We start from the raw sequence: 14927 nt of genomic DNA on the forward strand, positions 1-14927 counted from the left end.
GAGAACAGGAGCTCTTGGATGTGAAGTGGGCCCTGGGGAGAGTGAACAAGAAAGAGCAAAGTACTATGATTATCTGTATGAAACCTCATTGAAAAGGCTGGAGTTACATGGCAAGCTCTCTTGGCATTTCTGAACAGGGCCTCATTTCCTGCTCTATTTTGGTGACACACATTCGAAGGCCTGCGTTCTGAATGTCTTCTCATGTAGCAGTCTCTTTCTGAGAATGGATAGCAATTGGTTTCCCTAAATTTGTAGGCTTTAGTCTCTGGCTCCCAAATGACTGTCCAAGTCTTGGAGCTGTGCCATCCATGATATGTTCTGAAAGCTCTGTGTTGTGTGTAGGGCAGGGGAACACACACAGTCTCCCATGGTAAGCCAGTCGTATAGTACTGAGCCACACCCCTGGCCCCTGAAAGCATTTAGGTTTCTGTCCTGATAATTCCGAATGAGGGTCTTGGTGAACCCTCCCTTTATGTACACTGTATTGAGCACTCAGCTTCAGCTGCGGGAACCGAGTGAGGAAAAGAACCTATGGTAGAGGACCGATATTCTCATCCCCCATTTCATTGATGGATTCTTCCTGCCACCTCTCCGCTTTTCAGAAGCTGTTTCTTACATTGATTTGCAATTTCCCCCTTTGTATGTTCTCCAATCTTTTCCAGTAAATCTACTGCAATCATTTCTCTCCTTAGTATTCTTGTATTCCTTAAAACATTAACTTTAAATATTATTAATAATTCAATTTGTTTTCCCTGCATAGTGGCTAGTTCTCATGTTCCCGAGGCTTGGCAACTTTCAAGAGCCATATGGTAAACACCTTAGGCCTTATGGGCCATATAAGAACTCTGCTGCACATTCATTCTTGTTTTATTTTGTACAATCCTTTAAAAAACGAAAACGTGGTTAGTAATTTGGTCCTGTTTTATCCACCAGCTCTTGTTCCTGAGGTCAGTTCCCCGGCACTCACGTGGTGGTTCATCACCATCTATAACTGGACCCATAGGATCGGATGTCCTTTTCTGGTGTGCAGATGAAAATCCATATATGTAAATCATAAACCTGTACTTGTGAATATATTGGTGGCCATCAGATAGTTGGGTTGTTTACTAGACCGCTACCCTTATCAGTAAGTATCTTTAGGTCTTAGCAGATTTTTCCCAACTTCTTCCTGGAGAGTGAAGACTTTGAGGTTAGTTGTGGAGTACAGGGTAGAGAAGCAGCTAAGAGATCAACCACAGTAAAAATTCTGGCTAGCACCTGCACAAGCGAAACTCTTATGACTGACAAACTATTGTTAATTCTCCAGAAAACAAACCTCTGGCTTTTCCTAGGACTGGAGAGGGACTGGTACATAGGGGCAAGGCTTCAGCTTCAGAATATGTTTTCCTCTTGTCCTCTCTCCAGCCCTCTTAATCCTAGTGGGTAAAATAAATTTTTGTTTTGTTTTTCAAGACAGGATTTCTCTGTAGCTTTGGAGCCTGTCCTGGAACTTGCTCTTGTAGACCAGGTTGACCTTGAACTCACAGAGATCCGCCCACCTCTGCCACTTGAGTGCTGGGATTAAAGGCGTGTGCCACCACCGCCTGGAAAATAACTTTTTTGCTGCCTATTATTAGTATGAGGAGAGTTAGGGAGCAATCGTGTTAAGTGCTGGGAACTGAACCAGGGTCCAATGCAAGAACAGCCAGAGCCATCTCTCCAGCCCCCTTTGTGTTGAAATGCAGTCTTACTCTTTAGAGGCTGTCTTTGAACTTACAGATGCAGCTGCGCTGCCTGGGACGCTTGATCCTCCTGCCCAAACCTTACCAACAACTGGGATGACATATAGCTGAGCACTGCTTTTATCTCAATATAAGGTTTTGTCATTCTATCCTTGGCTCTTTTCATCTATGAAGAGAGAGTGATAGGGACTGGGGCTCAGAAGTCTTTGCTTTTGTGTCCTATTAAACTGTCTACAGACAAGACTGGAGAGATGGCTCAGTGATTAAGAGCTCTAACTGCTTTTCAGAGGACCCGGGTTCAGTTCCCAGCACCCACATGGCAGCTCGCAACTGTAACTCCAGTTCCAAGGGACCCAAAATCTATGGCTGATGTGGGAGTCCCCTCACATGGCAAAACACTAATGTACATACACAAAACAAATTGAAAAAGTTAAAAATTTTCTGCAGACATTTAAGTTTTATTGCACTTAAAATCATGTGCTAATAGGCTGGGTTTATAGCTTGGTGCTAGCAGGTGGAACATCATAGGTTCAATCCCAGTACCAACAGACACAGAGGAGAGAGAAGAGAGTTCCTGCTACCAAACTTCCTATTTGAAAATAGCAGCTTTACTGAGATACAAGCCACTTGTCATAAAACACCCTTTGAAGTATATAGTTCAGCCAAGCTTGGTTAGTCAGCACTCCTGAGGCAGAGTCAGGAGGGTCTCCAGTTAACCAACTTCCAGGCCAGACTACATTGTGAGACTGTCTCAAAAAAGGAGAAATTCAATTTAGTATACTGAGTTGTAGACTGCCCCATTTTATAGGAAGATGAATTGTTGCAAAAGATGTTTATTGATTATCTGCTCAGTACTCTATACTAGATGGTTATCAGTGAGATGAAATCAACAGAGTTCCTATTAACCTCCAAGGCTATGCCGAAGGGGGGGGGAGGAAGAGAGGGAGAGAGTCTACAAAGACTCGGGGGTCTTTTTAGGGGTTTTATGGCCTGACTCAAAGGGGTACATCTACAAAGTCACGAGTAAATAAAGGATTGCCTCTTACACCTTCCAGGATAAAGAAGCACCATGCTAGGTGGCTTCTATGGCTTCTGGAAGCAGAATGTGCCATACTTAGAAATTCTCCATGAACCAAACACAGATGGTATAAAAGGCCCTAAGTTTGAGGTAAGGTCCAGTACAGGGTAGGGCGGCCTAAGTTCAGGCATCTCTCAAGAATACCACTACCATAGCAGACAGTAGTACCAGTAGTACTAGAGATGGGTAGTGATCCTGTGCAGTTGATGGCAAGCCTTAAAGCGTAAACCACAATGCAGAACCCTGGGATTCTAGTAAGGCCATGGTGTGTGTGCTATGCTGTGTGTATAGTGCAGGGGAACACACATGGTCTCACGTGGTAAAAATTAGACACATCTTTGGAGAAACACCTACCATGCTACCAGGCTAAAGTAGAGATGAAGAGTCTGGATGTGGATGGCAAGTAGTAACTATAAAGCCAGTACTATTCACCACATGCTAAGTGTGATAAAACTAGCAAGTCAAAACTTTCCACACTAGGCTGATCATGGTGGCATGGAGGCAGAGGTAGGAGGACTGCTTTGAGTTCAAAGCCAACCTGGTCTCCATATTGAGTGCCAAGACACCATGAATACACAGAATCTGTCTCTGAACTTTTTCCCCCTCACACTCGATAAGACTGCATCCAGAATCTATAATCAGGGCCCACAGCACAGGCAAACTACCTGAGGAGGGAGGTCGCCCCCCCCTTGCCTTTGTTCATGTTTACCAGCACTTTTCCTCACCAAGAACAATGGTCCCACCATGGTTCTTCATATCCTGCTGATGGGGAGGAGAAAAAGCCAAGCTCATTTCTTGTGACAAATTGAGCTAGCTGTGTCTCCTAATATGATTGTGAAACCCCATCCTCAGCATGTGACTGGATTTGAAGGTAAGGTCTTTTGGGTTAGGTTTTGGCTGTTTTGTTTGCTTTGAGACAGAGTCTCATTGGCCTCAAACTCACAGAGATCCACCTGCCTCTGCCTCCCCAGTGATGAGATTAAAAAGTGTGCACACCTAGCTGAGATAAGGTCTTTAAGGAAATAATGTTCAGCTAACAAGATGACTCAGTTGGTACGGGCACCTACAGCCAAACCTGAAAACTTGAGTTTGATCCCCGGGACCCAAATGTAATTAAGAATTAATCCCCAAAAGTTGTCTTCTAATCTCCAAACATAATGTGGCATGTATGAGCATGTGCATGTGTACATACATAATGCACACATACACATAAATAAATTCAATGGATAAAATAAAATGGTAATATTAAACTTTTATAAAGATGGAGTTCTGGTTCACTGGACTAGCTGTCCTTTAAGAAATGAAAGAGAAATAAGGGATGTACATACAGAGACAAAGGTCATAAAAGGTCACCAAGTGAAGCACAATTAATAAGAACTTGGAAAGAGAAACTGGGGTTCAACCTGAAGGTTAGAAAAGCAAAAAAGCCAGCCACTGGCTCTTACCTCAACCTCAGTCTGAAATGGCAATCCTGCCTTCAGGAATCTCAGAATAAGACTGACTGAGAGCTTCTCCTCCCATTTTATAATCCTCTCTAGGGCTGGAATTAAAGGCATGCACCACCCAGTTTCTATGGCAACTAGTGTGGCTACTGGGATTAAAGGTGTGCCTTACCACTGCCTGGTCTGTAAGGCTGACCAGTGGGGCTGTTTTACCCTCTGATCTTCAGGCAGGCTGTATTTATTAAAATACAAATGAAATGCCACTACAAGAGGAGGCAGCAGTCTGTAACCCAGGGAGAAAGGTCTCAGAGACAACCAAGCATGTTAGCCTGCAGAATGTAAGACAATGTCCATTGGTTAAGCCACCAGGCTGCAGAATTGTGTTATAGAAGTTTGAGAGTCTCTGGCGGTGGCAGTGGTGCACGCCTTTCATCCCAGCACTAAGGAGGCAGTCTCTGAAGTCTGAGGTCAGCCTGGTCTACAAGCGAATTCCAGGACAGCCAAGGCTACACAAGAAACCCTGTCTCAAAAAAACAAAAAGTACAAAAACAAACTAAGAAACAAAACCAGAAACCTTTGAGGCTTTCCAAAGAGAACAAGGTGACTGCATCTTGCCTTTTAATCCTAGAAAGAGCAGCCATCGCATTCCTAAGAAACAGATACATACTCTATGTTCGGAGTGGACATTTCTGCTCATGGTTCCTGATTCACTGGTGTCTTGGTTACTTTTCTATTGATAAGACAAGACACTGTGTCCAAGGCAATTTATAAAAGACAGTATTTAACTTGGGGATTCACAGTTCCAGAAGGTTAGAGTCCATGACCATCATGGTTGGGAGTATGGCAACAGGCAGGCAGCCATGACACTGGAGCAGTAGCTAAGAGCTTACATTTGATCCCCAAGCACGAGGCAGAGACGAAATGGTAACTGGGAATAGCATGGGCTTTTGAAATTTTAAATTTCATCCCAGTGATATACTTCTCCAACAAATTCACACCTTCTAGTCCTTCCTTAGAACAGTTCTACCTACTGGGGAACAATTACTCAAATATGTAACCCTATGGGGGCCATTATCATCTGAACCACAATTGGTGACCCATGTCATGCTGCAACAGTCCACAGGACCTGTTTTACAGCACAGAGTGTTTGGGAAAGGCATCAGGTGTGAATCCACTGTTAATGCCCTAGACCACTCAGAAGCTGCCATGCTGGCTTTCTGATGTTGTGGCCTTTCATAGACTCTGCTAAAGCACAAGATTATAGAGAATACTTTGTGGAGATGGGAAACAAACTCCGAGGATGCTGTACATACTTTAGCTCATAGCTTTTCTTTGGAGCTGGGTTCTCAACAGGCAGATAATAATGGGTAGAGGCTGAAGTTTCTCCACTTGCCACCACTCCCAGGGGCTTAGGTAATTGTTCCAATCCCTACAACCCAGAGTTCTCTAGGCTTATGGGTCTAGTATCCAAAATAGGGGACTTTCACCAGGGGACACAGTAAAAGTCCTGCTAGGATAAAGGCAATAAAGGTGCTACTTGGGTACTTTAGCCAAGAAATAGCAGCAGAGAGAAGTCACCATCCAAGCAGCTGACCTTGATTATAGAAGATGGTTGGCTGGGCGGTGGTGGTGCATGCCTTTAATCCCAGCAGAGGCAGGTGGATCTCTGTGAGTTCAAGACCAGCCTGGTCTACAAGAGCTAGTTCCAGGACAGGCTCCCAAATCTACAGAGAAACACTGCCTCAAAAAAAAAAAAAAAAAAAAAAGATGGTTGAACTGTTATTACAGTGGGCAACGGGCACTATTTGCCTTACTAGCGGTCTGTTTGGGTGCTGTTGTTCAATTTTGATGGTAAATTGACAAGTTCAGCAGTCACATTCTAGGAAGAATATGGAAACCAAGGACTCCAAACCCTAACAATGAGGTCTATGCAAAGCCACTGCAAGCAGAAGTGGGGCCATCTGCAGCAGGAAGAACGATGACATCTCCCACTCTTCCTTGTTAATGGTGTTCTCAGGAGAGGAGATTCCTGCACCACCTATGGAAGCTGTTCATCAAACCTATACCAAGAGGGAGACCAGAGCGGAAACAGTGGGACTATTTTGAATGTCATAATACACTACCCAGAGCTCCTTGGGCTGCAAGGACTTCAGTCTTCCTTGGGAATGACTCAGCTTTAAACAGCACCTTGGCCTAAGATCACACACCCTTTCCTGGAAAGTCTAAACTAAGTGACCTATGAATTGGCAATTTAAAGGCCCGGCAGATGCAGCAAGCACTCTGAAATTGACTTAGGCTTCCTTGACAGTGCATCTGCCTGGCTCCCACTCCTTCCCTCCCTCATTTGGTGTCCCAGGAGTCCCCCTAGATAAACCTGCTGTAGTGTTCGCTCCATCCCACTCTTGGCTCCCTGGGAAACCAAAGTTGTGGACATATGGTCATACATATGGTGATACAGGGAACTATGCTGGTTTGGGAAGATAAATGCTAAAGTTTTTCAGTTAAGTGTCATGAGGTTTGCAACTTATTTTCAAACTGTTCTTGGAAAAAGTGAGTACAAGTAGACTTTTAAAAATAGATTCACATATAGTAAATGTGGCAAAATGTTAATAATTGGCAAATCTAGATGAAGTCATTTATGTTTATTTCAGTTTTTCTGTAGTTTGGAAATTTTTCCACCACATACAAGCAAATAAAGAAGCAGTAGGGGTAAAATCCAAGGTATGAGTTTCAAATTAAGGGAGTGTTCAATGTTATCAAATAGTTATAAAAATGAGCTGGGTGTGGTGGCACATGCCTTTAGTCCCAGCACCTGGGAAGCGAAGGCAGGCAGATCTCTATATTCAAGGCCAGCCTGGGCTACAGAGAAACCCTGCTATGAAAAACCAAAAAATAAAAATGTTCAAGTAACGCTAGGAGTGAAAAGTGTCCTAGAGATTTTGCACCAAACAGGTTCCTGAGAATCTTGGGGACAGAAGTACCAATGGACCTAGTATGTTGTTGCTTCCCTACAGATTGTCATTTGTCAAAAGCACCATATATTCAGACTTATTGGACTTTCAAGGCTGTGGTCCAGCTAGTTCAGCAATGGCTGTCTACCAGCAGAAGGTTCAAGTATCCAGTAGTTGTTCAGTCTATGAAGCTGGATGTCTCAGCTGGTCTTCAGTATAGGCCAGGATCCCAAAGAAGAGGCTCTACTGCCAGTGAAAAAATGCACTTGCCAGCCAGAGTGAAGGCAAGCAGTCAGAGAGAGAGCAAGCTGCCTTCTTCCACATAGAGGCTGCCAGCAGAAGCTGCGACCCAGATTAAAGGTATGTCTCCCCACCTCAAAGATCCAGATTAGAAGTGGGTCTTCCGACTTCAAATGATTTAATTAAGAAAAATCTCTCACATATGCTCCTGGCTATTTGGATTTCAGAGAATTCCAGATGTAGTAGAGTAGACAACTAAGACTAGCCATCATACCTACCCAGAAAGAATTCACTGGAGGAGCCACATAAACTTATAGCTCTAATATACAATGTTAGGCAGGGGCGGCGGTGGTGGCGCATGCCTTTAATCCCAGCACTTGGGAGGCAGAGGCAGGTGGATCTCTGTGAGTTCGAGACCAGCCTGGTCTACAAGAGCTAGTTCCAGGACAGGCTCCAAAACCACAGAGAAACCATGTCTCAAAAAAACAAAACAAAACAAAAAAACAAAAACAAAACAAAACAAAAAAATATACAATGTTAGGTACAGCAGGCAATTAAGTAGATGAACCAAGACCACCCGCAACTCATAGGTTGAGTATAGCTGAACTAGATTTGGATAGGCTAACTAGTCCTTTGGATTAGTTTGGCTTGCAAACTGAAACTTTTTTCTCTTTCTTTCTTTCTTTCTTTCTTTCTTTCTTTCTTTCTTTCTTTCTTTCTTTCTTTCTTTCTTTCTTTTTTGAGACAGGGTTTCTCTGTAGCTTTGGAGCCTGTCCTGGAACTAGCTCTTATAGACTATGCTGGCCTTGAACTCACAAAGATCCACTTGCCTTTGCCTCCCCAAGTGCTGGGATTAAGGGCGTGTGCCACCACTGCCTGGCACGAACTGGAACTTTTATATTGCATTCCTGGTAACCAGGGTCCACGAGCAGACACCTGAAGTTCCAGCTGTCATGGAGGCAGATGTGAAAGGATCAGTTCAGCCCGGGAGTTTAGTGACAGTCCTGATAACATAACAAAATTGAAAGACAAAGGGGGAAAAAAAACCCTCAATATTTAAACCAAGCTATTTTATCAAAACATCTCAGTTTGTTACAAACATCCGGCAAAATTCGGCTAGAGCTGGGGGAAGGTTTTGAGGAAGGCAAGGCAATCATTCTCTGGACACAGCCAATCTCAAGGGTTTAAATGAGTGTTCAACCTCTGTAGCATACTGTGAACGAGAGCTTAGCTATTTTAAAAGAAAGAACAGAAACCTGCACTAAAATGGTATGTATTTTGCTCACTACTTTGGGGGCAAGTCGGTTCCCATGAATTGAGCACAGAGTCCTCCTTCCCCTTAATTCCAGCTCTCTCATGAAGAGCATTGAACAACTTCAGTTTATTAACTTTGTTTGCTTTTTGGAGATAAAGTCTTTCTCGGTTGCTCGGGCTATACTCTAACATGATTCATCGGCCTCAGCCTCTTGCATTTCATTCAAACTTCAGAGTGGCAAGCGATCATTGTTTTTTATTCTGTTTCATTTTGGATATTATCTTACATCCATGTATGTATGTATGTATGTATGTATGTATGTATGTATGTATGTATGTATGTATGTATGTATGTATGTATGTATGTATGTATGTATGTATGTATGTATGTATGTTTATTTTGGAAAAGGAAGACTGAATCGAATCCGCATTCTAGGAAGGAGGTTAAGCTCCCAGTTCCCTCGTTTCACATTTAAATCTCTACCAACATTATTAATGCTAATTCTTTCCTAGTCCAGGGTCGCGCAGCGTCTCCCTGGTCTGCCCGTGGACACACCGACGTTGCCCTCTTACTTTGCCGCCACCCAGGAGAGAAGGACCGTGACACCTGTTGTCAAGGAGGCGCTGACTCCACCTGCGCCCAGTCGCTCGGCTTCCGGCCGGCTTCCAGGCCCTCCAGGCCCTAGCGTCGATCTCGAGACTATCGCTCCGCTCCCACGGGGCGGAGCCTGCGCCTCCTCCCTCTCGGCATTCTGCTTGTGCTGCCTCGCCCCGGCGGCCGTCCAGCGAGAGGCGGAGCGAGTCCAAAATGGCGGCTCTCAGGCTGGCGCGCTCCGTGCTGCTGAGGCTTTGAGGTGGTCGCCCGGGGCCGGAGAGGGGACGATTTCCCCGGCTCGGGGCCCCCAGAGAATGAATCGGGGGCTCTGCTGAGACGAGGCGGCGGGGCTGGAGAGCAGTGGCAGCAAAGGGCTGCGGTGGCGTCCACGCAGCGGGATGTGCGAGAGTTACTCCAGGTCGTTGTTGAGGGTCTCGGTGGCGCAGATCTGCCAGGCGCTGGGCTGGGACTCGGTGCAGCTCAGTGCCTGCCACCTCCTCACCGACGTCCTGCAGCGCTATCTGCAGCAGCTGGGCCGAGGCTGCCATCGCTACTCTGAACTCTGTGAGTACTGGGGCTGGCTTGCGGGAGGGCTGCCTCCAAGCCGGTCACGAGTGACACCTCCGCTTCCCCCCTCGGGCCCCTTTGGGCGTCCCCTCCAGGGGTGGCGTTCCGAATCCGGCTTCGGGATGGGCGATCCTCTAAGACTCCGATGGTCCTGGGCTTCCACCGTCTCCTGCGAACTCCAGTCATCCTTTAAGTGCCTCTTCCTCATCCGCTAACTTCCCGCCACCGGCCGGGAAGCAGGGTCCCTGCCTGCATCTCTACACCCACTCACCTCTCCTGGTCCTGCCGTGGAGCTGCGCGCTCTCTCATTGTCTCGGGTCGGCTGCGGCCAGAGCCACCCCTGAATGCTCTCCACCTCGCTCACCTTGGTCTTCTGCCTCCCTTGCCCGCAAACTACTACAAGTACTTGTCACAGGCGCTCCGTCTACCGGCCGTTTCTTACAAGGCTGGCCATTCTGGAGCTCCTAACTATAGACTCGTTGACAGCTCTGCTCAGTCAGGGTCGTCGCCTCTCGTTTTCTCTCATCTGTTCGTTTCACAGACAGCATCTCCGCTGGCTACTTTTCAAGGCCAGCTTTGTCGATGTCACTGAATAACTTTGACTAGCATCTTAGTTACGCACGGAGTCCCTCCTTTATGCCCTTATGTCAGTATTGAGCCAAGTGTGAGGGGAGCTATTATAGGTGATTTGCAAGGTTTCCCGGGTCATCAGGGCTGCATAGCTACTGGCTTTTAACTGAATGCCCAATAGTATCTTTAGCCGGGGAGTATTTAATAATTGTAAACGTCTCTAAGAAACTATAGATCATTTTTATTGAAGTGTGAAGTCATGCGTGTGTGTTTGTGTGTGTTGTATTGGGAGTTACACCATTCATTTAAATTGCGTGATATGATGGGGGTAGGGGACGCAGCGGTTTCGAGACAGGGTTTCTCAGTGTAGGCTTGACTGTCCTGGGACTAGCTCTGTAGAGAGCAGGCTGACCTCAAATTTACAGAGATTCACCTGCCTTTGCCTCCCAAGTGCTGGGATTAAAGGCATGCGCTATCACCACTCAGCCCACATACAGCTTTTAAGGTAGTAAGTTGTAGAATTAATGTGTTTTATAAAGTACTTTGGTCTGCTAAATTAAGACCTATAGACTCTTTGTACTTTTAAGACTCCAAATGCCATTCCTATCAAAATAATCAGATCCCAACATAAATCAGATCCTGTCCATGATAAAAATCACATCCTGTCAATCATCCTTTAAAAAGTATTTCGATCATGTTCCGTTTGCTACCTTCTAAAAATCTTAGCAATCCACAGTTCCCTTTGTGAGCTCGTATTTTTTTCTTATCTTCTGTCAGCCTAACTACTAATCTGCAACCATGCTGTGGTGCCTGCCTTTTCCAGCACATTTGAAGCTCCCCACTCCCATTCATGCCTTGTTTTACTGACTGTCCTTCTGGTCCACCAGCAGTACCACTTACATTTTGAGATTTACTTATCACTTGCTCTGGGGAATTTGTGTTATCAGCTGTCATAATCCTCTGCATGTTTCTCATGCGCTGCTTGTCATCTTGCTTTCTAATTGTGTGGTGTGTGTGTGTGTGTGTGTGTGTGTGTGTGTGTGTGTGTGTGCGTATGTACCCTTTCCCAGGAGACAAATAAATTATATTCATACTTTGCATAAGTATCTAATGTGCTGATTGGAGCATCCTGATTGTATTAGTATTAACCTAGGGTGTGGCCAAAATAGTATAGAAACTCAGGAAACAGTTGTCTAGTAAATGAATGGATAGTCTACAAATAGTAGCTACTTACTGAATGAGTTCCTAAAATGCATTGTTTTGTTGTGCTTATTTTCCTACCCAGGGAATTCCACAGTGGCATTCATTCATTGGCACCTTAAAAATATGCCATGCAGTATGATTTTCTAGCCTTTGCTTCTTTGCCTTCAAGATCCTCTTCCACAGATCTTGAGTATATTGTTACTGTTATGTTTAAGATAAATTACATTTTGATACCTAGTTCTTGAGCTAAATGTTGTGTACCTTTATGGTTTTCAAAATATCCCCTGAATACATAGGTACCGTTTATGTCAAAGTAGTCATGAATTTAAGCTTTCCAAAGTGGCCAAGGGATCATTGTGCTTTACTGTGAACCTCTTTCTTTTTCTATTGTGTTTTATTTTTGGGTCTTTCTACATAGTCTCAACTGTCCCAGAACTCTTTGTAGACCAGACTGGCCTCAAACTCACAGAGATCCACTTGTTTCTGCCTCATAAGTGCTGATATTAAAGGCGTGGGCCATGACATCTGATGTGAACCATTTTCTCAAATACCCATCTTTTTCTGAATAGTTTTCTTTTCCTCATCCCTCCAGTCTCCCCTCCTTTATGAGAATATGATTGTCAGGTTCATTATTTTCCATTTGGGTTTGGTGACTTGTTAGAAATGCTTATTTAAGTAGACAGTTATAGATTGTAGGGTTGTAGACGATTCATTCATTTACTGGACAACTATTTCCTGAGTGTCTATATTATTTTGGCCCCACTTTAGGGTAATACAAATACAGTCAGTGTGCTCCAATTGGTTAGAACATTAGAATTTATGCAGAATATGAATACGATCAGTCTGTGTCCTGGGAAAGGGTATTCTAAGAAAGTTGTTCTGCCAGTGACATGTCAAGTCGGTAGCACTTGAAGCCACAGCCCTGCTTTATCTTCCTTTTACCTTCCAAAGCTCCCTTGAGCTTTGGTTCACTCCTGTGCACCCAGAAGGTTGAGACAGGAGGATCACTGTGAGTTTGAGACTGACCTGTGCTACATAATGAATTCTGTGTCAGTGAATACTATATCTAGAGCTTGTCTCAACAAATCACTCATGTTGAGCCACATCATAATAACTTTTTAGCTACCCTATTCATGGACATTACATTATAAAAATAAGCAATTCATAAACCTTAAATCACTTTAAAGAGTATATCACAATTTTTCTGTTTTGGCATTGGTTATAATGTTCCATTGTGCCTAATGTATAAATTAAAATCTAACATAGTTAAGCTATACATAGGCAAAAACTGTAGTTTACATGACTTTGGTACTGTTCATGGTTCCAGAATCCACTGGGTTGCTGTAATGTCTTCCGAGGATAAAGGAGACCATTCTTCTGTTTGGTTTTTTGAGACAGGGTTTCTCTGTGTAGCCCTGTCTCTTAATGAAACTCGCTCTGTAGACCAGGCTAGTTTTAAACTCAGAGATCTACCTGCCTCTGTCTCTAGTGCTGGGATTAAAGGCCACACCTAGTAGGCAGGAGACCATTTTTTACTGATAGAGTTATAGTAAAAATACAGTGTTGAGGAAAAAAAATTATCTGAACTCTTTGGCAAGGAAAGGGGGTCTGGAGAGCAACAGAATTTCTTTATACTGAGACTATGAAACATGTAGAATTTAAGGTGGTTCTGTTTTTACATCAAAGACTTTAATGAGAAGAAGTGAAATGCATGTTTATTATTTAGTAAGAGAAGAATGAGTATTAGTTTTCTTTTTTGTGCATCACTGAAAGTATTTGGGTTTTTCTGTTGTTATTTGTTTGCTTGTTTTTTGGGGGGGAGGGGTGGATAGGGCAGTTCTCTACATACCTCTGGCTGTCCTTGAATTTGTTATATATATACAAGGTTGGCCTCAAACTCACAGAGCTCTCTGCCTGTCTCTTGAGTGCTGGGACTAAAGGTGTGTACCATGCTTGGCAGTCAGCTTTGTATTATTTAAACAATGTGATATTCTGTTTAAAATCTAAAAATTTTTTCCTGTAACTAGGGTTTAAATAAGTAATATATTTCATTTCAAATTGTGTATTTTCTATATTTTTAATATTTTGAAAATTAATCGTGGATTTTTCTTTCCAGTGATATGATTTGTTTTTGACTTTGTTTCAGATGGCCGAACAGACCCCATTTTGGATGATGTTGGTGAAGCTTTCCAACTTATGGGGGTTAATCTGCATGAACTAGAGGACTATATTCATAATATTGAACCTGTCACCTTCCCACATCAAATTCCTTCATTTCCTGTTAGCAAGAACAATGTCCTTCAGTTTCCTCAACCTGGAAGTAAAGATGCAGAGGAAAGAAAAGACTACATTCCCGATTACCTGCCGCCCATCGTGTCTTCTCAAGAAGGTTTGTGCCCTTTAATCGTCCTGCATTAGTGACTGCTTTGATGGGGTTTTCGTCTCCTTAGCTTCTCATACTCTACTAGGACGGACATCCTACAAGTTCAGTCTCTGCGTTTTAAAGTGATTTACAGATTATTCTAACCCTTCTGGACATGCTTGTGGTTGGTGTTATCAGGCAGTCATGGCGTGATCAAGGTCCTTTGTAACGTGTAGATAGGCGAGAACAGAGTGTGACCACACAGAATCTTCTTGGTACATGTATTACACAAGTTAGAAGACCTTTGAAACAAAAAAGAAACTTAGGTATCTCCTCTCCTCCTGTTATTTGATTACTGAAGAGCTGAATGCACCACTGTATGCATGGGGATAATGAGTGCATTGTGAGCACTTGCTGATATGAGGCCTGGCTCTCTTGTTTTGTCCTTTTTTTTCCCTCTCAGGATGAGTAGAAACAATTTCCTCTGGGCCATTTAGAACTTTTGATTATACAGAGGATGGAGCTGTAGCTCAGTTGGTAGAGTGCTTTCTTGTATAGGAAGCTTTGAGTTCAACCCCAAGTGCTGTATAAGATCAGGTGTGATGGCACGTGCTTATAATGCCAGTACTCGGGAGGTAAAAGAAGGAGGGTCAGAAATTCAAGGTCATCCGAGGCTACAAGGTGAGTTGGGGCCAGCGAGGCCTACGTGAGACCCTGTCTCAAAGAAAAGAAGGCAGGCAGGCAGGCAGGCAAGCAGCTGACTGGCTGGAAGGAAGGCTAGTTGGTTTACAGGCTAAACAGATTCACAGAGACAGAAACTGAATCATATTTACTAAGGATGGGGCGAAGTAAGGAATGGTGATTAATGAGAACAGTCTGTGTTTGGGAAGACAATACATTGTAGAGATTGATGGTGGTGATGGTTTCATGAGAATGTGAATATA

At 43.9% G+C, this 14927-nt stretch overlaps 1 protein-coding gene across 1 annotated transcript in view; it reads left to right on the plus strand.

Moving 5' to 3' along the window:
• The first annotated feature begins 9462 nt into the window (after positions 1-9462).
• Taf3 (TATA-box binding protein associated factor 3) overlaps positions 9463-14927 on the plus strand; it is a 143290-nt gene continuing 137825 nt past the window's right edge. Inside the window, exons 1-2 of the mRNA XM_075970354.1 lie at positions 9463-9845; positions 13768-14010. Coding sequence (XP_075826469.1) covers positions 9680-9845; positions 13768-14010 — 409 coding nt within the window. The 5' untranslated portion in view covers positions 9463-9679. The remainder of the gene's footprint in view (positions 9846-13767; positions 14011-14927) is intronic.

Source organism: Microtus pennsylvanicus, chromosome 4 (genome assembly GCF_037038515.1).
Source record: "Microtus pennsylvanicus isolate mMicPen1 chromosome 4, mMicPen1.hap1, whole genome shotgun sequence".
Taxonomy (NCBI): domain Eukaryota; kingdom Metazoa; phylum Chordata; class Mammalia; order Rodentia; family Cricetidae; genus Microtus; species Microtus pennsylvanicus.